The sequence below is a fragment of the Xyrauchen texanus genome, chromosome 43 (assembly GCF_025860055.1).
Source record: "Xyrauchen texanus isolate HMW12.3.18 chromosome 43, RBS_HiC_50CHRs, whole genome shotgun sequence".
Taxonomy (NCBI): Eukaryota; Metazoa; Chordata; class Actinopteri; order Cypriniformes; family Catostomidae; genus Xyrauchen; species Xyrauchen texanus.
This window is the reverse complement of record NC_068318.1, coordinates 4732556-4756473: the sequence shown is the minus strand read 5'-3', so window position 1 is coordinate 4756473 and position 23918 is coordinate 4732556. Positions and strand designations below refer to the sequence as shown.

At 41.4% G+C, this 23918-nt stretch overlaps 1 protein-coding gene across 3 annotated transcripts in view; it reads right to left on the bottom strand.

The window, feature by feature from the left end:
- The window catches only part of megf10 (multiple EGF-like-domains 10), a 61759-nt gene that overhangs the window by 1989 nt on the left and 35852 nt on the right, over positions 1-23918 (bottom strand). For 2 of the 3 annotated variants that reach the window (XM_052116484.1, XM_052116486.1), the window contains 16 exons: positions 21433-21645; positions 19420-19594; positions 19224-19344; positions 16978-17141; positions 11099-11201; positions 9751-9897; positions 9527-9661; positions 8824-8952; positions 7221-7349; positions 6949-7077; positions 6731-6859; positions 6162-6389; positions 5826-5944; positions 5162-5285; positions 2579-2623; positions 2288-2494 (listed from right to left, as the gene is read on the bottom strand). In XM_052116484.1, coding sequence (XP_051972444.1) covers positions 2288-2494; positions 2579-2623; positions 5162-5285; positions 5826-5944; positions 6162-6389; positions 6731-6859; positions 6949-7077; positions 7221-7349; positions 8824-8952; positions 9527-9661; positions 9751-9897; positions 11099-11201; positions 16978-17141; positions 19224-19344; positions 19420-19594; positions 21433-21645 — 2297 coding nt within the window. The remainder of the gene's footprint in view (positions 1-2287; positions 2495-2578; positions 2624-5161; positions 5286-5825; positions 5945-6161; positions 6390-6730; positions 6860-6948; positions 7078-7220; positions 7350-8823; positions 8953-9526; positions 9662-9750; positions 9898-11098; positions 11202-16977; positions 17142-19223; positions 19345-19419; positions 19595-21432; positions 21646-23918) is intronic. The other variant, XM_052116485.1, reaches the window with a different exon arrangement.

Below are 23918 nucleotides of genomic sequence, written 5' to 3'. Positions count from 1 at the left end.
TGACCTGGTGGATGGAGCTCTAGAGCTTTCTAAGACACTTACTACAGCAGGCTGAAGTTCTAACTTGTCCCATTTGTCTACAACTGCGGGCAGGGTCTATGTGCAGTAGTGTGCCTCATGCCCAGGACAGGAGATCTTGAAGATGGGGAAGCTTCCATGGAAAACCTGCTATGAGCAACACAATTCTTGCAATCTTGAGACAATCAGCAGCAGCTGTAACCCTGCTTTCTGAACCCTGTCTAGAGTGGAAGGCATACAGTCTAAACCTTTGTCACTTGTAGGTGAAGGCGTCCAGCTAAAATTACACTGGGGGACTTGGCATTAAGAACCACATCTGATACTGCATGTTCTCTGCTCATCCAAGTCCAGGGTGGTAAACCACTCACATGGGCTGAGACACATTACGTATGTGGATAGCAACTTGAAAAGTAGGCACTTTAGGCAGCAGAAGTGCCCGCTATCTTTCTTGAGGATCAGAAAAAACATGTTTCATAAAAATTAATTCTTGTCCAATAAAGGTGCAGTCTCAATGAGAAAGGCCTGTTCCATCTTGGGCATGGTCACAGAGCAGAGTTCACGCCGTTGCCCCTGAAGACAGGTAGCCAGCATTGGAACTGGAGTCTGTTTTCTTACATGGTCAAAGGTTGCAACAGCTCGAAACAAGGTATTCACTTTTGCCCAATCTTAGTCAGAGCTTGTAAAAACTCAGGGCACTGGGGCACTAGGAATGCAGACAGTATCAGGATCAATGCAAAGAGTGCAGATTTTGCTTGAGGAACTCCTGATACAGTTGGTGCTTCACTCACAACATGCTCTGAGAGGTCATCTGAGACATGGTGAGCTGGATGTGAGACATAGGCTGGGTCCTCATCCAGGTCCTGACCAGCATCAATTGACGTGACATCAATGTTGATTGTTTCCTGGATCAGTATACATTATTTTAAGTTCAGTCATGAAACTCTACATGGCGCAAGCTGATAGGTCTAAAAACATGTAATGTGTTAGCCAATCGGCTCACAAACTCCATGGCGCAATGGTTCTGTGACTTGAAATCTGCCAATTAACTAGCATATCGTCTCTTTGTCTAACATTTCAGTTGCTTCAAACCATCCTCCTCCTCAGCATCACTTGTCGAGATCTGCTTCACAGGAATTATACGTACACTACGTATACATGTTTAGGGTCACTTACTCTTTCTTTCTTTTTTTCACATTTTAGAATAATACTGTAGTAAAGTCACCACAACTATGGAATAACATAAATGGAACTATGGGAATTATGTTGTGACTAAACAAAATCCAAAATAAACCAAAACTGTGTTATATTTTAGCATCTTCAAAGTTGTCACACTTTGCCTAGAATTGAAGGAGTTCCCATCTATGCTATGCTTATGACTTATTGGCTGCTTTTCTTAATTATTCGGTCCAAGTCATCCATATCAAAAACTTTTTTTAATTTTTTTATAAAATTTTCGTTTGTAATGAAATAAATTAACATGTTGGCACAATTATATTTTTGTCTACAAAACTAATTTCAAACATTTATGCATATGCCTTCAGATCAAAAGGTTTTCAAGATCATGAGAAACATTTCAGTCAAGTGACCCCAAACTTCTGAACGGTAGTGTATGTCTAATTGTGCAGAAGCATGTCTATGTATGTTCTACCAGCATCAAGTCTTCGTATTTGCTCTGCAGAAACGTAAGCAGATCCGTTCTGCCAAGACCAAACCTACCAGTATGTTATATCCATTATAACACCAATATGTATTCCATGACTGAAATAGGATCCATAATCAGTAAAGAACAGCAGTGGAAGCCTTGCACTTTGAGCAGGTTACAACCTGTTCCCCAGCCATCAGTATTGAAAACAAAAAATCAACAAAAAACTGCAGGATTCTCTTGGAAGGAGCAAGCTTCACCCAGGTAGAGATTCCCACAAAACTCCCAAATAATTCCCTATAATCAAAACAGTAATTCATGATTAAAGACAATTTGTTCTCTTGTTAGCTATCGGAAGGAAGTAATGTGATGCATTCAGGTATTTAACAAAGGGATAATGCATACTTGTGCACAGTTGCTCTGATTATCTCAATGTTTTCTGCCATGGTGTTTAAGTACAGTATATCCAAGAGTATTGTGATTAGGTATAGTCTTATCAGTGAAAAATAACTATTCTTCTCTGTAGTAACATGGTACGAAGTGTAAATAAAAACAGACAAATTCTACAAGAGTTGATAGATGGTTGAGAAAACCATCTTGGTGTTGGTGGATCTATAAACCTCTTACCAACTTCATAGACGTTTTTGTTGGCAGGATTCGAGCCATGTATCTCAGCATACGGTGAGTCTCTGTGAGCGGGAGACTTCATCTCCATGTAACCGCACTCAGAGCTCTTGGCCAGCAGCAGAGGAGGGTCTTTGATTGTGGCATACGGGTTCTCTGAACTATTGAGAGAGCAGGAACTGGCGTGATAGGGCACATTCTTCACGAGGTCTACAGAGTCAGAGATTTGTTATTGTCATGATCCAAAATCAGAAACAAGTTTAAAAACGATTTCTTTGCAAAGTGACATTTTACCTCGAAGTGATTTTCCCATGTAAGGCCTGTCAACACCATATGCTCCTAACAGAATAAGAGAGAAAGAAAAATGATATAGCCCTGGAAATGCCCTGGGTGACAGAAGACAGCAATATAGCACATTTAAAAATGCTAACTTAACACAAAATCGTTGGAAAAATTAGGGATTAGCATTCACCAACCGACCAATCAATTATTGAGGCTGACCAGTTTCTCAAGCTTGTTTTCTAGTGTGTTGTGCTCAGGGTCGGCAATAAGGGGGGACAACTGGACCTTTTATCCCAGGCCTGGGCTTGAGGGGGAGGTGGCACAGAAAGGCTGTTCCATATTGTATTGCACATCTAAGCACGTTAGCGCATTCAGCAGGAGACGCAGATATAAACACGGAGACAGCAGGGCAGCACGCATACATGGAAGAACTGTCAGCAACCCATCAGACAACTAACTGGAGGGAAGCCCGCTAAATATATTTTTTACCGGGCCCAAGAATGTCTAACTGCAGCCCTGGTTGTGCTTTAGTGCTGTTGAACTGTCAGTAAACTCTTAAGAGAAGTTGTATCTTTAAATTCATCCCCTTTAAAGCACAGATGCCACAGACATTAGTGCTCCCTTTCTGATAAATTCATAGCTTAGAATCTTTACAATGAATATACTTGATCTGACCAATTCTAAAATAATGCTTTTAAATTTGCTGATGAATTAGAACTGTTCCATTTTCAGAATTTGCAAATTTGCGATCACAACAATCATATTTAATACCAATAAAAGTAAAAAAAAAAAAAGATCACACAGCCATGTGTCATATATCTTTGGAAAGGCCTTGATTAGAAGAATATAATAAGCAAATTCACCCAGACAACAATTAGAGCATGTGAAATCCACTTGTATAATAAACAGATAAATGTGTATAATAAACAGGCGTCACATTTTGGTTTATAAATTGTATAGCGAGTTTTGATGCTGACTATCACCACTGGAGTCGTGAGTTTGAATCCAGGGCGTGCTGAGTGACTCCAGTAGAGTCTCCTAAGCAACCAAATTGGCCCGGTTTCTAGGGATGTTAGAGTCACATGGGGTAACCTCCTCATGGTCAGGATGCGGAGAGTAGCATGAGCCTCCACATGCTGTGAGTCTCCACGATGTCATGCATGATGAGTCACATGATTAGATGTGCGGATTGAATGTGTCAGAAGTGGAGGCAACTGAGACTTGTCCTCCTCCACCCGGATTGTGGTGAGTAACCGCACCACCACGAAGACCTACTAAGTAGAGGTAATTGGGCATTCCAAATTGGTAGAAAAGGGGATAAAATAAATAAATGAGTGAGTGAGCACGTTTACATGTACAAGAATATTCTGAAATGACTCAGAATGTGGTGTTACAGATTATGGATAACAGAAATGTTTTATTTTGGAAATCCACTGCAACAGACCATTTATTTAGCCCTATCTGCACGTTTCTGTAATAAATTAATTTTAAGAGCTACGAGATAACAGCCAGGTGTAATATGTTCAGCACATTTTGAAGCGAGGAGGAGGAGAGATAGTTAAATATAGCTAAATCAATTTACAGATTTAAAAAGCTACTTGTCTACTTGTTTTTTCATTGAATTCTTCAGCCTCTTGTCTGCTGTTGTTGTTGACATAAGTTTGACTAAAATGCAGCATAATCAATGGCAAGAGTGAACAGAAGAGAACAGTGGGGAAAAAATGAGCATGTAGCTTAAACAGAAGAAAACAATTGTAATGTCGCTAGACTATGCATATTTAATTATATGTAAACAAGCTCTTTTTGGAATAAAGGTTTAGCAAGATCCTGGACATTGGTTGAAGAATGGTGTGGATTTACAGTAAATGTAGTTAATTAATGTATTTATTATTGATAATGAACATGAATAACTGATGATGAGTTGTTGAATATGCTGCATTATATGGGAAGACACCAACAACTTTTAAACGTTGGTCAACCGCACAAGAACATTCCATATGAATGAATGAATGAAGGAATGAATAACTTACCCATGCACTGTTATTGTATTCTGTCTCACCGTATTAGAATATTTGTGGGCGTTCTGTAGGTGGAGTCTATATAAATTCTATGTTCTCATTCACATTCATGTTTTTAAGTTGGATTGCAATTTATAAAGTGGGATGCATTTATGAAAATGTTTTTGACCATACGGACGTTGTATAAATCACTCGAAGTAACATTTAGGAAATTGTCTTAATTTCACATTTAAGATCATTTTATGAACGTCTTTATAAATGAGGCTAAAGATGGTTTCTCTGGGATCGATTCACTGGAACATGATCCTTCATGTCATAGATGTGTTTGATAATCCTCATTGGATGTCTAGAGATGTTAGACTCCATATTTAGCAGAACCGTAGCAAACATACACAGACTGCGCACAAGAGGGAGCTCAATGCACATTTTGTAGAAGTATTTTTATATTTGTTCAGATTTTTGCATTCATAGTTTTCAGGTATTCTGTTTTAATGTTCAGTAAAACACCTAAATAATGTTTCCCAGGCCCCGAGAACTTTTGAGGCAGCCCTGTTTTCAGGTGCGACAGAAGTCTCACCGAGCTCATTGAAAGATCCGCCCTGTTTCCAGTCAGCCGGTAGAGTTCCTGTGTGATCCAGCAATGAAAGCCGTTTTCTTGGCTCAGCGTTCTTCTGGTTCACAAAAAACTGGTTATTCTTCGGCTGCCAGAAGGAACAAAGGAAAGAGTTAATATCGTTAACAAATAAAGCACCTTTGAACAATGTACACATGAACACATTGTCCCCCATCAATACAAGCAGCCCAAAATATGTCCCATAGTTCCCACGGCTGTTAATCAACTAACACACAGGCCAAAAAAGAAACAGGGAAAGGACATTTTCATTACAGACAAGCCAAATCATGTGCTTTATCATTAAGATTAAGATTCAACTTTATTGTCATTGACAGAGTACAGTTACAGAGCCAATGAAATGCAGATGTTTTCACATATCCCAACTAAGTTGGGTTCAGAGCACAGGGTCAGCCACGAAACAGTGTCCCTGGAGCAAATAGGGTCAAGAGCCTTGTTCAAGCGCCCAACAGTGGTATCTTGGCAGTGCTGGGGCTTGAAACCCCGACCTTTTGGTCAGTAACCCAGAGCCTCAACCGCTGAGCCACCACTGGCCCTTCATGTATACGTTGTCACACACACAGTATTACTTTTGATAATTTTAAAGCAGGTTTAGATGCAGTGGTCTCACCTTTCCATAGGGCAGGTTGTTGACGTGAGTTGGGCTGGTGCACTGGGTCAATGTGTGATAACTGGGGTTGGAGAAATAGTTACTGTTGGGAAGGACGTCATTAGTCTGCGGCAGTGACTCTAGAAACAGGAAACAGACACAATTACAGCTGCTGTGAAGAGACCAGTTTAATAAAACTTAAGAGTCGATTCTGGCATAGTTTAACAAACGCACAGAATTGCAGACACGTTTCTCAGCCTAATTAGAATGATAAGAAATAAATGATAACAGCATGACATGGTTATGATTTTTAAGGGAGGACATAATGTTAGTCCAGCAGTTGAGGTACTTCATCACCTGTGATGGCGTAGTCGGCATTGGCTCTCATGGTGGGCGTGTAGGTGACCGCGGGCATGGTGGATTCTTTGCCTTTCTGTTTCTTACGGTAAATGATAAAGAGGAGGAGGAGGATGAGCACGAGCAGCACCAGCACGATGATACCAGAGATTGCTCCAATCTGATACGAGTCCATAGGATGAGCAGCGCTCGTCAGACTGTTCAGATTACCTACAATGATCACACCTGCTGAGAGAGACAGGAAACACTTATATCACACAATGATCTCACATGAAGTGTGTGGAAACATTTGCTGGACTTTGGTGCTGACTCAAAATATTGCATATATTGATATCTGTCATGAATTCGTCATACTTTAGTTTAGAGTGATAAAGCAGTTTCAATAGTATATAATTCAATAATAAATCAATAGTTATATCCTTTGGGGGGCATATTCATTTTATTGGGCATCATTTCCAATCTGAGAGTGTAAAAATGTTTTACTGAGACTTTACTTGCTAGAAGTCCACAGTGCTGAAACTGCCCAAAGAAACACCCATATATAAATAGTAAAATACCCCTGCTCTTACCCTGATCACAGCGAGTGCCTTTCCAGCCGGGGTTACAGTAACAGGTGCCAGTCATGTGATCACAGGTGGAGTTATTAAGACAATCACACACTTGACGACAGCCGTAACCGTATGAGCTGGCGGGACATTCTGAAAGCGTGTAGATTACACTTGATTAAATATACTGTGACTCGCAGTGTCTGCAGTAAACAGCGTTGTAAACGCTTTGGTGAACTCACTCTGTTCGCATTGTCGTCCCATGAAGCCGGTGCGACACGTGCACCGACCGGAGATATGATCACAGTCAGCGCCGTTCTTACACTTACATGCCTGAAGGCAGTCTTTACCGTAGAAACCCAACGGACAGCCTGCAGTCGCCAAACACAACACCACCAACATCAACATAATGAAGACAAGGGTACAATAAACTGTACAGTCATGAGAGACACAACCAACCAGCACATATAACCAATAACACAAGCCCGACATGGAGAGATGATATCATACTCACGTTGTGTGCAGTACAGACCCGTCCAACCGGCGGTACACTTGCACTCGCCATCATACGCGCTGCAAAACGCTCCGTTGTGACAGTTACACGTATGGATGCAGTTTGGACCCCACTGACCAGGAGGACACGCTACACAGAAACATATAGACACATATATATATATACTTTCATCTCTAAAATCTATTTGCATCAGTTTCAAAGATTCATCTAAGCCAGTGCATCCCAAATGTTCAATGAGCACCTCTTTCTTATCTAGCAAAGTCTTCAGCAGAAATCGGAGACTTCCGTCAGTTCACAATGTCAATGAGCGATAAATCAGCGATAAAAAGAGTCTTTAAGTTTTAAATTCAGAGTCTTCAGAAAACACTTAAAGTTCATAGCTGATTATTGACCTTTTTAAGAGTTTAAAAACTGTGAGAAACGAATCTTAAAGCTGATGTTCGTTAATTCTTCTGTGTTAAAATACTTTCTCCAATACCAACCTAATATGCAGAGACAATTATAAAGGCCCAAATATACTACGTTTATTTACAAAAGCGTTCAATGCATGCACACTTCTTATGCGGCGACGATATGCACAGACGAGAACTGTCAGTGTGTCGAGAAATCTGGGACAGATTCCCAGACTTAGCAACACGGACAACTGAAGTGTACTTTGGCTTTTCTTCGTTCTTTTCTTGAAAACTGTAAACATTGTGTCTCTGTGGCATTACGGAACTTCTGATTTGAGCGACCCGTCCAGCCCGACACAACAACACTGACTCGACCAATGGTGTGAGTTTGGGGTGGGACTACCTGTTTGTTTGATCAATGGCAGACGAGTGGCAAACAAAGTTTATTTTTGCAATTCTGTTTGGTGGCGCAAAATTTACATACTACAACTTTAACCTTGTATTTCGTAATTCAATGAATAAGTAAAACAAATAATTTTTTTATGATACTTGATTATATGCATTACATGCATGTTATGTATATGTGTTTTCGGTGGTTACTAGATGATTGCTTACTGGCCCAAGTCAAAAGAGACCATCATCAAGTCTCTATGATGCATGGATGCTCATACTGGGGACCTTTTCAAAGGAGGTCTATGAGATTGTTTGCAAATGTTTTATTTGGCGGGCAGACATTTATATCCGAAATAAAACTATTTTAGATGATAAACCATGATTCTTATTTTGTTTCAAACAGATACAAGGGTTTAAAGTATACTCAAAAGAATAGTACCACCACTTACAAACAGGTGGCACTCTTTCCAAATGAAATGCAACTATAAAAGCTCATGTTCAGTGAGAAAAACCAGCCCATTGGAATGTTCATGTTTAAGCTAGTTAGCTACTGTACTCTACTGCCCCCCCCCAAACAGAATGGTTGTTAGGAACAGAAGGATTTAATGAGAGAAACTGTTCAAACATCAACCATTTCCTCAGAAACAACCTCTTGAAAAGTCAACATTGAGTCACACCTGGAGTTTGATGACCTGAAAGCTGAAAAGATTGTTTTGTAGTCTGATGAGTTGAGCTGAAGTTGAGTCTTTGGGTTTGGTTTGGGTTAGGTTAGGGTTAGGCGTTAGGGAAGAGCATCAGTGTAAGTGTGGTAAACTCACGCTGTGAGCAGTCACTGCCGATCCAGCCGGGGTAACACTGACACGAGCCATCAATGGGGCTGCATGTGCCGTTATTAGTGCAGCTGCAGCTCCACGCACAATTCTTCCCAAACCTGCCGCTAGGACACACTGCACATATAAACGCAAGAGAGATCAGATGGACAGATCATGATATCACTACAAAAGCATAGCTAACATGTACACTGTGAAGTCTGATTTACACAGCTGTGAGTGTGATCTGTTATTAGTGGAAGGATGGAGAAAATGAAAAATGCAACAAAAACAACTGAAAGAAAAAAGGGCATATATGGAACACATCAGAAAATCTATTTAACATAGTATGTCTTTGAAGGCAAGAAGTAGGCTCTGAGAGAGATCAGTCGGCTTTGGAATGGACCCAATCAGTTGGTTTATATTTCTGTAGCATCAAGCTGGGTAGCCCCACCCATGGTAAACTCTTATTGGGCTAATATCCTGCTCCACTTAACTGTATGTTAAACATCAAATATGTTATGATTGTCTTTGGTGGTGCCATGTCGTGCAGCAGTTTTGCGTTGTGGACAGAAAAATACTTATCACAATGCATCTGGTTAAGACGCAGTGTAATACCTGCAGCACCCTGATATGAAAGATACCTAAGCGGGTGTCATTGTTGTTAGTGAGACAGACAGCTGTGAGAGTAAATTAGACAAATCTGTCTTGCCTTCGTTGCAGAGCACCCCTTTAAACCCCGGTAGACAGTCACACTGGCCGATCACATGGTGACAGGGACCGTTGCTATGGACACACTGAGGACACGCCTGACTACAGCGATGACCAAAGAAACCCGGAGAACAAACTAAGACGACAAAAGGACAACATGAGAAATGAGACAAAAGATGTTTTAAGGGAACCATGAACACACGTGGACAAAGATGCGATACTCACTGCGCTGACAGGTGTTTCCTCTGAATCCAGGTGCACACTCACACGCGCCCTCGTCAGGTGAACACGATGCTCCGTTCATACAGTTACAGGACAGAGAGCAGTTGGGCCCCCAGCGGCCCTCAGCACACACACTGTCACAATGAATGCCTGCACACACACACACACACACACACACACACACACAAACACAGACACAGACAAACATAGTTTAGCAATGCATGTACACTACCAGGGAAAGCACACTTGTTTCTTCATTCAGGGAATCAAGGTTATATACATAACCCAGACATTATATTTAATTAAGGTCAATTCGATCCTGCGTCAGTAGCTGATGCTATGGGATCTGTATCGCACAGCACCATACTACTGCTTACTGCCACAGAAAACTGATCACTTGCCAATTTGTGATGAAACACAAGGGATGGTCTCAGACGTGGAGGCAACTGAGATTCGTCCTCTGCCACCCAGATTGAGGCAAGTCACTACGCCGCCACGAGGACTTAAAGCGCATTGGGAATTGGGCATTCCAAATTGGGGAGAAAAGGGGAGAAACCCCCCCCCCCCCACCAATATTAATAATAATATATCATAATTATAATAATAAAATCTCCATGTTCATTACTTCAACTTATTTCACACATTATGAGACCTTTATAAACACTCACTGTCGTGTTATTTTGTACAATCCTGCTATGAAGGCAGATTATTAGCCCTGTCTCTGACTGTCTGTGCGTGAGTGTGTTCAGAAGCATTCTGTTAGAGCATCGAGCCAGAACACAGACAATAGCTCTTTTGAGAGCCTCAGCACGTTGCTAGACGACGAGAGAGCACTGGAGATCAATCTAGTACAGCAGCCCTTAGGAGATGCTCAAGAGAGCATCAGTATGCTGCCCTTGTAGAGCACACAGCACAGGAATGTGGGGGTAAACACAGAGTTTATACTTCTTGTCTTAATCTGCTCAATTCCGGTTTTTACATAGAATGGATTCAGGCATTATTGGATGCTGCTAATTTCCAGGACACTGCCATATACAGGATGTACAATTTATACTGAACTTACAGGAGTTTTGATAGATGTAACTTTGTGCAGTGTGTAATGCAAAACAACATTTTAAATAAAACATGAATATGAGCTGATCTGCATGTCCTCATTTATCACTATTACATACTGTATTCATTATATAGGCTTAAATCAAATTACTGAGTGAAACTGGCAAAACTGAGTGAAACAGAGCTACAACCAGAGTTGAAAGAATGTAGTGCTTTAGGCTTATGGCTAGTAATGATACATTAGAATTTGTTCTTTGCACAGTTTGGTGAGAATGACTGAGCTTTATCATTTGTTTACCTGTCCAGCCCGTCAGACAGCGGCAGTGTCCGGTTTCCGGGTGACAACCATCTGCATGACTGCAGTCACAGCGCTCACGACAGTCCAATCCATACGTACCATCCTGCACACAATATTACATACATCATATACTATACTCACACTATAACAACATACATTCCATACAGGGACTCTTCTGTCAACAAAAATAGGAGATTTTGCACAAGGATTTTTTTTGGTAACATTTTATTACATTGTCATTTAAATGTATTTGAACACAAACACAAAATTCACAGGAAAACACTTGTGTTGAGTGTTGTGGTCATGGTTTAGAGTTAAATAAATATTGTTTGTTTTATAATTGATGAGGTTTGTGTTATTCATAGGTTTTGTATTTGTTTGTATTTCTATGGAAAATATCTATCAAGAGTGTGGTTCTTTTACACATCAACAACTTTAGAGACCAATGGCCAATACAGGCCGGACTTTTAACCAAGGCTAAACGTTAAAATATTACAATTCTGTAATCGTTTAATCGACACTTTACTTAATTTTCATTTTGTTTGCTGTGGGGGGTCTTGGGGGCATGTCATATTCATCATATTGTAAAAAACATATCTAAAACACGTCAAAACACCATGACGCAGAACAAACAAACATATCGCCCCAGAACACTCATTTAAACTGAAGCATGCACGCTAGTACATTTGATTATACAGAACATTGTGTGTTAAATTTCTGACTGAAAACTGCTAGCACTTGTAACGTAATTCTCTACCTTGACAAGGGAAGTCAGGATAACACAAATTGTGCTATTTAAAAATGGGCAGCACAGCAATAGGAAATAAACAAAAATAAATAATTATAAAATAAACTATAAAATATGTGTGCCTACATACAGTACACGGAAGATGGACTTGTGCCCCGGATTACAGCAGATTAAATCCTTCATTAGAGTCTGAATGTCTATTCTGTTTGGGAGATTTTGATTTGGATGAACACAAAAATATATCAAGAAATCATGTATAAAAACGTCATGGTTACTGTTGTAACCTCCGTTCCCCGAGGGAAGGAATGTGACATTGTGTCGAATTAAGTGACACAAGGGGTCTTCCTGGGATGCCAAATGTACCTCTGAACCTCAGAATTTGCATGCCCCGCCCCGGACATACGGGTATATAAGGGAAGCAGGGCAGCGAGTGCAAGTCAGGATTTTGCACTGAGGAGCCGAAAATAAGGTACGGCCGTTTACAGTGGTAGGTCTAGCGCTGTGGCAGGAGAGACACTACGTCCCCTCAGGGAACGAAGGTTACAACAGTAACCATGACGTTCCCCTTCTGTCACTCACTCGACGTTGTGTCGAATGAAGTGACACAAGGGGTCCCATATAAAAACGCCACGCACTGACCGTGTTACGTGAACTGCTGACACAGGTGCAAGCAAGCTACTGCATGCTAGAGGCAACTGTGTCGGCTGCACGTAGCCCTCCCCAACGCCCTCCAAGGAGGTGTCACATACAGACCTTAGGTTCCCCGGACCCCTGAGGGGGGGAACAGTTGCTACATGACTTGCATGGGAGCAAGCCCGGCAGCCGCGTCTTTTCTCTCACCATGTCTCTCACATAGGACGTGAAGCGGCTGGGGCTATCTTAACGCTATGAAATGCGTCGGGGAAGGCGGTCTTTCCTGGTCCTATTCTTTCAGGGGGAAAAGACGGGTCCGCCGACAGGGGGGCCGTACCGTGGGAAATACATCACGGGGAGTTTGCCTGAAAAGGGAACTAAGCCCGTGGAGCCCGACCCCAGTATAGAGCACCTGTGACTCGTAGTGGGTCTGGCCGCAAATTGCTCTGCTGAATTCGCCGACCAGAAGGCTAGGGGGAGAACATCCAGGGTGCAACGCTTAGTGGCTAACCTGTGATAGAAGGCGCACTGGGTGAAAGGTGCTGTGTGCGCCCTTCACCCAGTGAACACCCGGTCGGTTGTGCCGCGTTACCGAGTTCAACCGGCTCGGACCTGACAAAACACGGGACGAGACCGACTCAACCCTGAGATTTTAAAATCTGCCAAAGATATTGGGTGTTGCCCAGCCCACTGCTCTGCAGATGTCTGCTAAAGTGGTGCCATGGGCCAGTGCCCACGAGGATGCCACCCTTTTCAGAGTGTGCTCGAACACACAAGGGGGCGGGCACGGCCTGGGTGTGATAAGCTTCAAGATGTGTAAGATTCACCTTCAAGGTGGAGGGGGACAGCTCGAGAAGAACACCAATTTGCACAGTGTGTCCGCCGTTGTGTTGCGGTTGCCAGGGATGTTAGTGACGTGCAGCGACCTGAGTCGTGGCTGACTCCAAAGGAGGAGATGGCAGGTGAGGTGAGACATAACGAGAGCGCACGCCGCCATGACGATTTCTGTACGCCACCGTCGCGGTGTTGTCTGAACGGATCAAGATGTGCTTTCCCCGGATTAGTTGGAGAAACCTCCGTACAGCCAACAACTCTAGGCAGTTGATATGCATCAACCCAAGCGGCGCGGCCGTGGCTAAGGATGCCATATGCCCCAAGAGCCTCTGGAATAGTTTTAGAGGAACCGCTGTGACAGGCACGTCTTGAAGCGTTCGTGAGTCCAACAACTCCATGCCGAGAAAAGAGATACTCTGAACCGGTACGAGCTTGCTCTTTTCCCAGTTGACCTGAAGCCCTAGACGGCTGAGGTGCCTGAGCACCTGGTCTCTGTGAGCACACAGTAACTCTCGAGAGTGAGCAAGAATGAGCCAGTCATTGAGGTAGTTGAGTATGCGGATGCCCACTTCCCTTAGCGGGGCAAGAGCAGCCTCTGCGACCTTGTACTGATACGCTAGGCTGTCGAACGCGAACCGTAAGAAGGGTCAGTGTCGAGGCAGAATGGAGACATGGAAGTACGCCTCCTTCAGGTCTACCGCCACGACCAATCTAGCTGTTGAATGCAGGTAAGAATCTTTTTCTGCGTGAGCATTTTTAACGGGAGTCTGTGTAAGGCCCGGTTGAGAACTTGCAGGTCCAAGATTGGTCGCAACCCGGCGCTTTTTTTGGGTACAATGAAGTAAGGTCTGTAGAAACCCTTCTCCATCTCGGCTGGAGGGACGGGAGTCTGGAGGCGAGGGAACTGCGTCCGGGGAGCCGGGAATCTAGAGTTTTGGGGCCGGGGTGCCGTGAGAATGGCGCACACCGGCTGGATGACCCAGGGAGTGAGGAAATGGCTTTTTATTGGTCTTGGTACCAGCTCCGGAGCGAACGTCTGACTGCCTGGGTTGCCCGTCTCAGGAGCGCTTCGGAGCTTTACTGGTCCTGGAAGTGGTCCTGGAGACGGGAGGCGTACGCTGCCTGCGAGGTGCTCGACGCTGGGGCTGAGAGCTGGGCCCGGGTTGAGGCGGAGCTACCTGTTTTTTAGCTGCAAGGGTATGCCCTCGGCGAGCAGGTGGGGCGCGCTGGTTTAGCGGTGCCACGGCAAGATGTGCCATCTGCTTTTTCACCACCGAAAACTGTTGGGCGAAGTGGCCAAGCTGGGAGACGAGGCGTTGAGAAAGCGGACGAGCGAAGGGGCCGTTCTGGGCAGTAAAAGGTGCCCTCCACGACCGTGTCAGCTCGTCATGTACTTCTGGAAAGAACGGAACCGGGGGTGGAGCGTGGCTATGAGCGGCGCCCTGACCAGAGGAACCGATCAAGTAACTGTGAGGGGGGTTTCCAGTTCAGCCTTGTGTTCATGAATGCCCGGGAAAGCATAGCGCACATCTGCGCGTCAGCCTCAGACCGGGTGAGCAGACCTGAAGGTGGCAGCCCAGACGAGTCATCAACATCAGACGAATTCAGAGGATGCATGAGGTGTATCTGTCGTGGGCACTCATAACCCAAAATTCTTTGCTTCATCGGAAATGTAAAAAAAAGACACCAATTTGCTCGTAAATATGATGTTCAAATGCAAGGAATGTTAATTCCCAAATTTAAGTACCTCAGTAGATAGGTGCATAGTATATAATATGGATAATTATATTAATATATAATTAAAATAAAGTATTAGACTAAAAGTACAACTGTAAAATCTATTTTATTTTCTCCACATCATTATAACTCTCCTAAAATGTACCTCATACATTCCCTTCCAAAGGGCCTTTTTCCCTTTTCACTCAAAGCACTTGCGCTTGTTAAAGAGTGGCGTGTTGTCATGACAACCATGGACGCATCCTACCTAGCACACAGCCTTCCAAACGAGACAGCCTGTGTTTGGGCACTCTCGGGTTGATGAGCTTAATTTCCTCAACAACAATGACCACATGGACAAATACGTGGAAAAAAGTGGTAAAAGATCAATTTCACAGTTGTTTCCAAGTATTCACTGAATGATTATTAGATACATCACTCAGTTATGGGTTGAGACAGATGAGACGTGTTCTCGACACTTTTTGAAATAGCTTCGTCAGGTATGTTTATAATCCAGATGAAACATCTCCAGTTCTTGAGTTGGAGTTTCAATTTCATCTGTGTGTGTTTTGACTGGTGATCCGGTGCTGGAATGAGTTATTTTGAATGTTATGAGAAGTGTTCGTTACCAGTGTTGTTTAGTGTCCGCAGTTTTGCTCTTTTAAGTGTCCTCCATTGAGATGATCTTCTCGACCATATTGTTTGTGTGTATGTAGAATGTGTTGTCTTTTTCTCCTTTTCTCCCTCTCTCTTAAACGCTCTCAGGTGTGCAGAATCCAGGTGAGCTGATAGTTGATGGGGTGCACAGGTGCGCAGTGTGATTCCTCCCTAAAAAACTGTGTTCCATGTTTGGATTGCGCAATGGGAGACGGGTGTTTGTGAACTGTGTCGTCTGATTCACTGGCGCTCAGGCACATATGGACTTTTTTCTCTGGGTTTCTGCTGCTGGAGTGAAGAGTTTGTGGTTGTCGCTGTCTGAATTTCGGAGTTTGCTGTTCTTTCATATACAGAACAGTCTATAATAGTGTCTGTGTTTCCGCTACTCTCGTCGGCCCACATCTTTTATTGCATTTTATCCACTGACATAAAGATGCAGTCTTGTTTTATTACAATAAAAATTTATATTTGGGCAAATTAGAATTCAAAACCTCTAAAAACTAATGGCAAATACTTGTCAAAAAGTGCTGATCTATGAATTAATCTACTGATTAAAAACATCCCAAGAGTGATGAAATTACCATATTATGTGAAATATTTATTTGGGTGCTTGAATCGGTCATTAAGAATGACTGTTTATAAAACAGGTCATTTCAAAGAATATTTATCTGTGCATAGTATAATTAATATTCATGAGTTTTGCAGCACTGCCCCCCCACAGTACAATTTTCTGTACAGTTTATTTGTATTTAGACCAAACATTGTGTTAATCTTCACTTTCAAATGTATTAATCCAAATGTTACAAATGTGATAGGCCTACAGGACTTTATTAGCAGAATAACATGGGATATGCTTGCATTGTCCATCCATGGGTACACTTAAAAATGTGCTGACGTTTAGTCCAAATTGCCGGTTCAACATGTGAAGCATAGGAACATTTAGAATTTGTTGAATTATGAAAAATATATATATATATATTTTTTTTTTATGTTGGAAAATCAGTATCAAAATGGTTAATATGTGGTTCCAGTGGAAATGCAGTTGTATCATAAATTCATGAGCATTTGTAATTTGATAGGGACTCCAATTAATGAACTAGTAATTGATTTAGGTCTATAACACATAAACTCCCAGTTCCTGAAATAACTGGTGACACTCCTAGTTACAGCAGGATGGGGGGGGCCTTGGAACATCATCTTGGACAGTGAGTTAAAAAGGTTGAGAAGCACTGATATAAATGATGCAGCATGTGATCAGGTGTGATGTTTGTGATGTTGTGGATGATCTGACCTGACAGTGCAGGTGACAGCGGTCTCCTCTCCAGCCTGCAGTACATGTACACCTGCCGTCCAGAGCGCTACAAGCACCGCCGTTACCACACATACACGTCAGGTTACAGCTTAAACCCCACGTGCCACTGGGGCAGTTAATAGAGCAATCCACCCCATGCCAACCTGAGTGAGAGCACCGCGAAAAGATCATGAGACAGTTACTAACAAAAAGTAGCTAATTACATTGAAGCTGTTTAAAGAAGAAACTATTAGATATTAGATATTTAGATAAACATCAATCAGATGATATTAATTAATTCTGCCAGATGGCAGAATACAATAATATCACCTGATAGTTATATATATTAATAAGAGTTTATTCTTTAAACAGCTTTAAACCCCCACTGGCAGCCAAAAGTTTGGAATAATGTACAGATTTTGCCGTTATGGAAAGAAATTGGTCATTTTATTCACAAAAGTGGCATTCAACTGATCACAATGTATATTCAGGACATCAATAACGTGAAAAATGTCTATTACAAATGTACAAATGTCCAGAACTCCTTAAACTACTTCAAAGATTTCTCATCAACGTCCTCCACGTGCAGCAATGACAGCTTTACAGATCCTTGTTATTCTAGTGGTCAGTTTGTCCAGATACTCAGGTGACATTTCACCACACACTTCCTGTAGCTCTTGCCATAGATGTGGCTGTCTTGTTGGGCACTTCTCACACACCTTACAGTCTAACTGATCCCACAAAATCACAATGAGGCTAAGATCCATAACACTCGTTTCCAATTATCTGTTGTCCAATGTGTTTCTTTGCCCACTCTGACCTTTTCTTTTTGTTTTTCTGTTTCAAAAGTGGCTTTTTCTTTGCAATTCTTCCCTTTACTGTTGTACATGAAACTGGTGTTGAGCGAGTAGAATTCAATGAAGCTGTCAGCGGAGGACATGTGAGGCGTCTATTTCTCAAACTAGAGACTCTGATGTACTTGTTTCCTCTTGTTTAGTTGTACATCTGACATTACACATCTCTTTCTGTCCTTGTTAGAGACAGTTGTGCTTTGTCTTTGAAGACTGTAATGTACACTTTTGTATGAAATCTTCAGTTTTTGGCAATTTCAAGTATTGTATAGCCTTCATTCCTCAAAACAATGGTTGACTGACGAGTTTCTAGAGACACATGTTTCTTTTTTTGCCATTTTTGACCTAATATTGACCTTAAGACATGCCAGTCTATTGCACACTGTGGCAACTCAATAACAAACACAGAGACAATGTTGAGCTTCATTGAATGAACCAAATATCTTTCAACTGTGTTTGAAATAATGACAAGTGATTTTCTACGACCAAATTATCAATTTAGCATGATTACTCAAGGATAAAGTGTTGGAGTGATGGCTGCTGTCTAGATTTGATACAAAATGTATTTTTTCAAAAAGTGATGGTGCTGATTTTTACATCAGTAATGTCCTGACTATACAATGCGAACAGTTGAATGCCACTTTGATGAATTAAAGTTCCAGTTTCCTTCTGAAAAGGCAAAATCTGTACATTATTCCAAACTTTTGGCTGCCAGTGTATATATATATATATATATATATATATATATATATATATATATATATATATATATATATATCAACATATGAGGTTTATAAATGAGGAATTGTAATTAAAAACATCAGCATCTATTGCACAGATTATATCAATCTACCTCTACTTGACATCCACTAATAAACTACAAAACACCCTATTTCATAGAAAAGCAGCAATTCACTAAATATTATGCTTAAAAAAGTAGTGCAAAGTCCCTTTAAGGCTGTGTGGGGCTAAAGTGATACGAGATCTCAACACTAAATAAAAGGGAATCATTTATTTTAACCTGTTCATTTTACTTGAACTGTACAAAAGAAGTGATTCACTTGAATGATTTGTGTTTCCTAGCGCTACATGAGAGAGAGGACGGTTAAGTTGTGTGTGTTTGATTACTCCCTCTGCTCCACTGCTGCGTTCACAAGACAATGTGACGAATGCGCTACTCGCTAGAAAATGTAGCTCGCTATTGGAAAAACGACACAATTGTAAAAATTTACTAAAAAAAGCTACTGTCACACTACTTAAAATGTAGTAAGTTAGTAGTGATGCTACTTTTAGTTAGTTACTCCTCATCACTATGGAACATACAGTAATTAGTTACTTATTATTCACAGTAATGTAATAATGTAACACATCACTGTTACAAACACATAAAGTTACCTGCTTGACAGGAGCATGATCCATCTATGGGTGAGCAGACGGCTGCGTTCTTACAGGAGCACACAGAAGTGCAGTTGCTGCCATACGTGCCGGCGGGGCAGGACGACGAGCAGTCTGTGCCCTGTCAACACACACACTTACTGTATATAAACGCTTCACTTTACCATACAATATATGTGAGATGATGTGTGTGTACCTTGAATCCCGGCGCACAGACACACTCCCCCGTTACACTGTGACAGTCGGCACCGTTCTGACAGCGACACACCTCCTGACATGCCTCACCATGGAAACCAGGAGCACACGTCTCATTACAGTACAAACCAGACCAGCCCGACTCACATGAACACTCGCCCGACATAGGCTGACAGCTGAGAGACAGACACAGACCACATTATTCAACCGTCAATTACCATCGAGTGTTTACTATTTAAAGCATAAGAGTAACTTTTCCTCAAGACTTTAGAGAATCTTTAAACATTTGTCATTTTTCCTCAACTTTACTGTGTTTTTTTTTTTTTCAAAGACCCCAAAATTGTGGTTTTGTGGATTTTAGTTCATGTCTGTTAGCTTTGAAGTCCAGAATAGGTCTGAATATCCATACCTGTCAGCAGCACAGCTGTGCAATCGCTTTCAGTTCGTCTGCAGCAGCTGCAGTCACATGCAACACATGCGCTGAGTCAGCTGTGCATGTCTGTCTGATCTAAACAATGAGCAACTGTGTGTCTCTAAACACACACACATCACACACACAAACTTTCCCCCAAACCCAGATCTCAAGCTCCTCTCTGATCAGCACTTTCACTTCATTTCAAATGATGAACACCCAAATGCATGCACAGAAGAACACGAGTATGCTTCATTCGCATGCGCTGCCTGCACTGTTGCTCCACTGTTATCCTGAATTTTCTTTTCAACCTCTTCAGCTATATTTCATATATTGTCTGCTGCCTGCATGGTTTACACCCAAATATTGGTCTCTATTTACAGAAAACCTGCCATATTAAAATAAATAATAAATAATATTGTACATGTTTACAATTTTATTACAAACATACCTTATTTATTTTAATCCTGTCATTGAAAGCTTGTGATTCAGGCTCTATTTGCACTTATGCCTGCACAAATTCTTGGTTCTTTCCACTAGATGGCAGTCAGTACTAGGAAAAAGATTTTTTCATCTATCACCTTCCATCACAATATACAGATGTGAAATGCAGATGGCTCTGTAATGCAGCCGAGTACAAGCATGTGCTTGTCCATAGACATTCAGTCTATTTTGTGATCCCACGCACCTTCCCCAATGTTTCATTGAATATCTCGGCCTCTGAGTGGACTAGAAGCTTAATATGAGTGTTGTTGGAACACCAAGAGATGTATATTATTTCACCATCTGGAGTCTGTTAAATATTTTGCTAATGATTGATTTGTTTATCATGCTTTTTCTACTGGACTGCAGATTTTGATGTTCTGAACAACTGAGACATAACTTTAGACGATTTACCCAAGCAAGCTCACAGACAAGTGAAAAATGGGTCATTTTGAAGAAAGAATACTAACGTAAGAGATGACATGACTGTTTTAGTGCTATCTGAAAAAGTTTATATTCCTAATCATATTTCTACATCATCAACACAGGGGGGCACTGATTTGCAATGTAGTGGTTTTCAGGTATTATGTTGATATTTTATGAAACATAAATGGAAAAGCGATTGAGTTCTGTGAAAAGTTCTGATTCTAAACTTTCAAATGGTACCACATGAGCCCTGCCCCTGAGTTTTAGGTGTTCAGAAGTTTGAATGGGTGTAAAATGCTCTTTATGTACACCATGTTTGTGGATATACTGTATTGTTATAGCACTTAGTTCAATCAGTTGATCGATTACTGCTGTTATGGTCATTTGAAAATATGTTAAAACATCCCTTTGAAACAAAATTCAGTTTCTAGCAGGCAAAAATAATGCTAGACAAAAAAATAGTGCTGAGTTTTGTGAATAAAGCACAATGTACAGTAAGCCTTATTTACATAGAATGTAGTCATGTGCACTAGAATGCCAATGACTCAATGAAAAAATGCACAGAACTGAGCCTAGACAATCTTTGAGTTGTGTCTGTGTACATGAAAAAACATCAGCAGAAGTGTGCAGTAAATATTCCCTTTTCTTCATGTGAACTGTAATCAGTGTATGATGAGAACAGGTGCGTGTAACCTGCGTGTGTTACTGGCGTGACACGGGCACTTCCTGTCACACTTGAGTCCATACAGTCCGTCAGGACAGACGCGCTGCTCGCAGCTCTCGCCGGTGTAACCCGCCTCACACAGACACTCGCCGCTTATGTGATAACACTGCGCTCCATTCACACAGTGACACGACTGACTGCAGCCCACACCATACGTGCCCACCAGACACTGATCCTGACACCTGCAAACACACACAACAAAACTTTGAAGAAATCATATTTTCAAACTTCAGATACAAAGTACTTGGATACATTTTCAGACTAGTGGTCAACAAATGGGGTCTGGGTAGCTCAGCAAGTATTGATGCTAACTACCACCCCTGGAGTTCGCGAGTTGGAATCCAGGGTGTGCTGAGTGACTCCAGGTCTCCTAAGCAACCAAATTGGCCCGGTTGCTAGGGAGGGTAGAGTCACATGGAGTAACCTCCTCGTGGTTCCTATAATGTGGTTCGCTCTCAGTGGGGCGCGTGGTGAGTTGTGCCTCCACACGTGCTATGTCTCGTCGGTAATGCGCTCAACAAGCCATGTGATAAGATGCGCGGATTGACTGTCTTAGACGTGAAGGCAACTGAGATTCATCCTCCGCCACCCAGAATGAGGCGAGCCACTATGCCCCCACGAGGACTTAAAATGCATTGGGAATTGGCCATTCCAAATTGGGGGAGAAAAATGGGAAAAACAAAAAACTAAACAGGGTTGGGTTTTTAATGAATAATTCAGAAAGGGTTTCTCAACACATAATTAAATGTTTACCAGTCACACTTTCCGCTTTCTTGATTGGCAAACTCATTCACGAAATGAAATCAAGTTAAGCCAAAATGTTCTAGAATTGTGCCGCTTTATTTCATTTGAATTATGTAAACTGAGCAACATGCAAAAAATCATTTTTTGGGTGTGAAGGTAAACCACTGGTATTTTAGGAAATCCTCACTCAACAGCACTAATGTCAGTGATTCAGTGATTATGAATCTTCCAGAACATTCATCACACAACACTGAACATCACACTTTAACAGATGCAGTGACCATAAACTTAATGACAGTGTAGTGTACTTCAGAGTCTGTTAAGTGCACTTAAACCACTCATCAAATACAACACCGTCATTGAGTTTATGGTCACTGCATCTGTTAGAGTGTGATGTCCAGAGTTATTAAAATCATTTGTGTTGTTATAATATCATTTCACACCATTTGTTGCCGATCAGTAATTATGAAAAGTAGTTTGTTGACTAAGATATATTTCTATAACACGATGTATATGTACATATAGCAATTAACCGTATGTATTGTAATATATTTAGAATTTGTGAATAAATTTAAACAGTATTTCAACCTTAAAATGCATTCAGAGGACATATTGTCTATAGTTACAGTAAAAAAGCAGTTTTCCCTCGTAGTGGCATTAAGTATGTGTGTTTATATGTTCTGTGAACTCTCTCTAGATGATCTCTCAGTCTCTACAGAGCAGATGTCCTGATATATTGAGTGCCGTATGATGGCTCCTGTGAAATATGCTGCTCATGAATGTGGGCCGGGTTATCTGGTTCATTAGCAGATGACTTAAACATGAATAATCTGACGACAGACTGAAGAACCCCAACATGAGTTTGGGTTACTTGCTCTTTTCTCACGAGTATTGCTTGAAAACACTCTTTGGTAAAAGTACACTTTTTAAGAATTTTATTAAATATTATTTGCTTTATTCATGAATAGATTTCCTAAATGAGGACTTCAAATGTCCCTAAATTGACAGATTTAGCTAACTTCTGGAGACAAATCTATAGAGCACACACACACACACACACAGTCTGGTGGGCTCCTGCCTGCGGCTGTGATGTGATCATTTTCTGGGCGGTAGGGTGTGGTGAAATGAGGGTAGATTGGAGGTAACAGTGACGTCTGCTGAAGCCAAAGCTCTTATTAACTCATAAAAGTGCACTTGAGTTTCTATTCCTGCAGTTTAAATATATGCTGCATACTCACTCATACTGTAATTACACATAAACTTTCTATTGCTGCTCCAGAGAACACACTCATTCTTATTCTACACACTTATTCTGCATCCGTGTCAGTTTGAAATGTTAATATCAAGAGTCTACATCCGGTTGTTACACTGACTGAAGTAGTTCTGTCTTTCACAGAAGAATGCTAAACAATACCAGAAAGAGAAATGCAGCACTTTAGATAAAACAAAAAAACTTTTATTTCTGGCTGATATGTGTGTATTTGATAATGCTATGTCACTTGTTCCAGTTGGTCAGAAGGCCACAAGTGTTGTTGGTGTTTCTGTGAACTAATGATGTGTGTGTGACCATCATTACATCATTCAGTGAATATGAGTTTAAACAATTTCAGCACTATCTACATTCCTTCACTATCTGCTACACTCATATAAAAAATATACAAATATAGCCTAAAATTTTGTCGGGGGAGGTGTCCGTAGATGATGTATACAA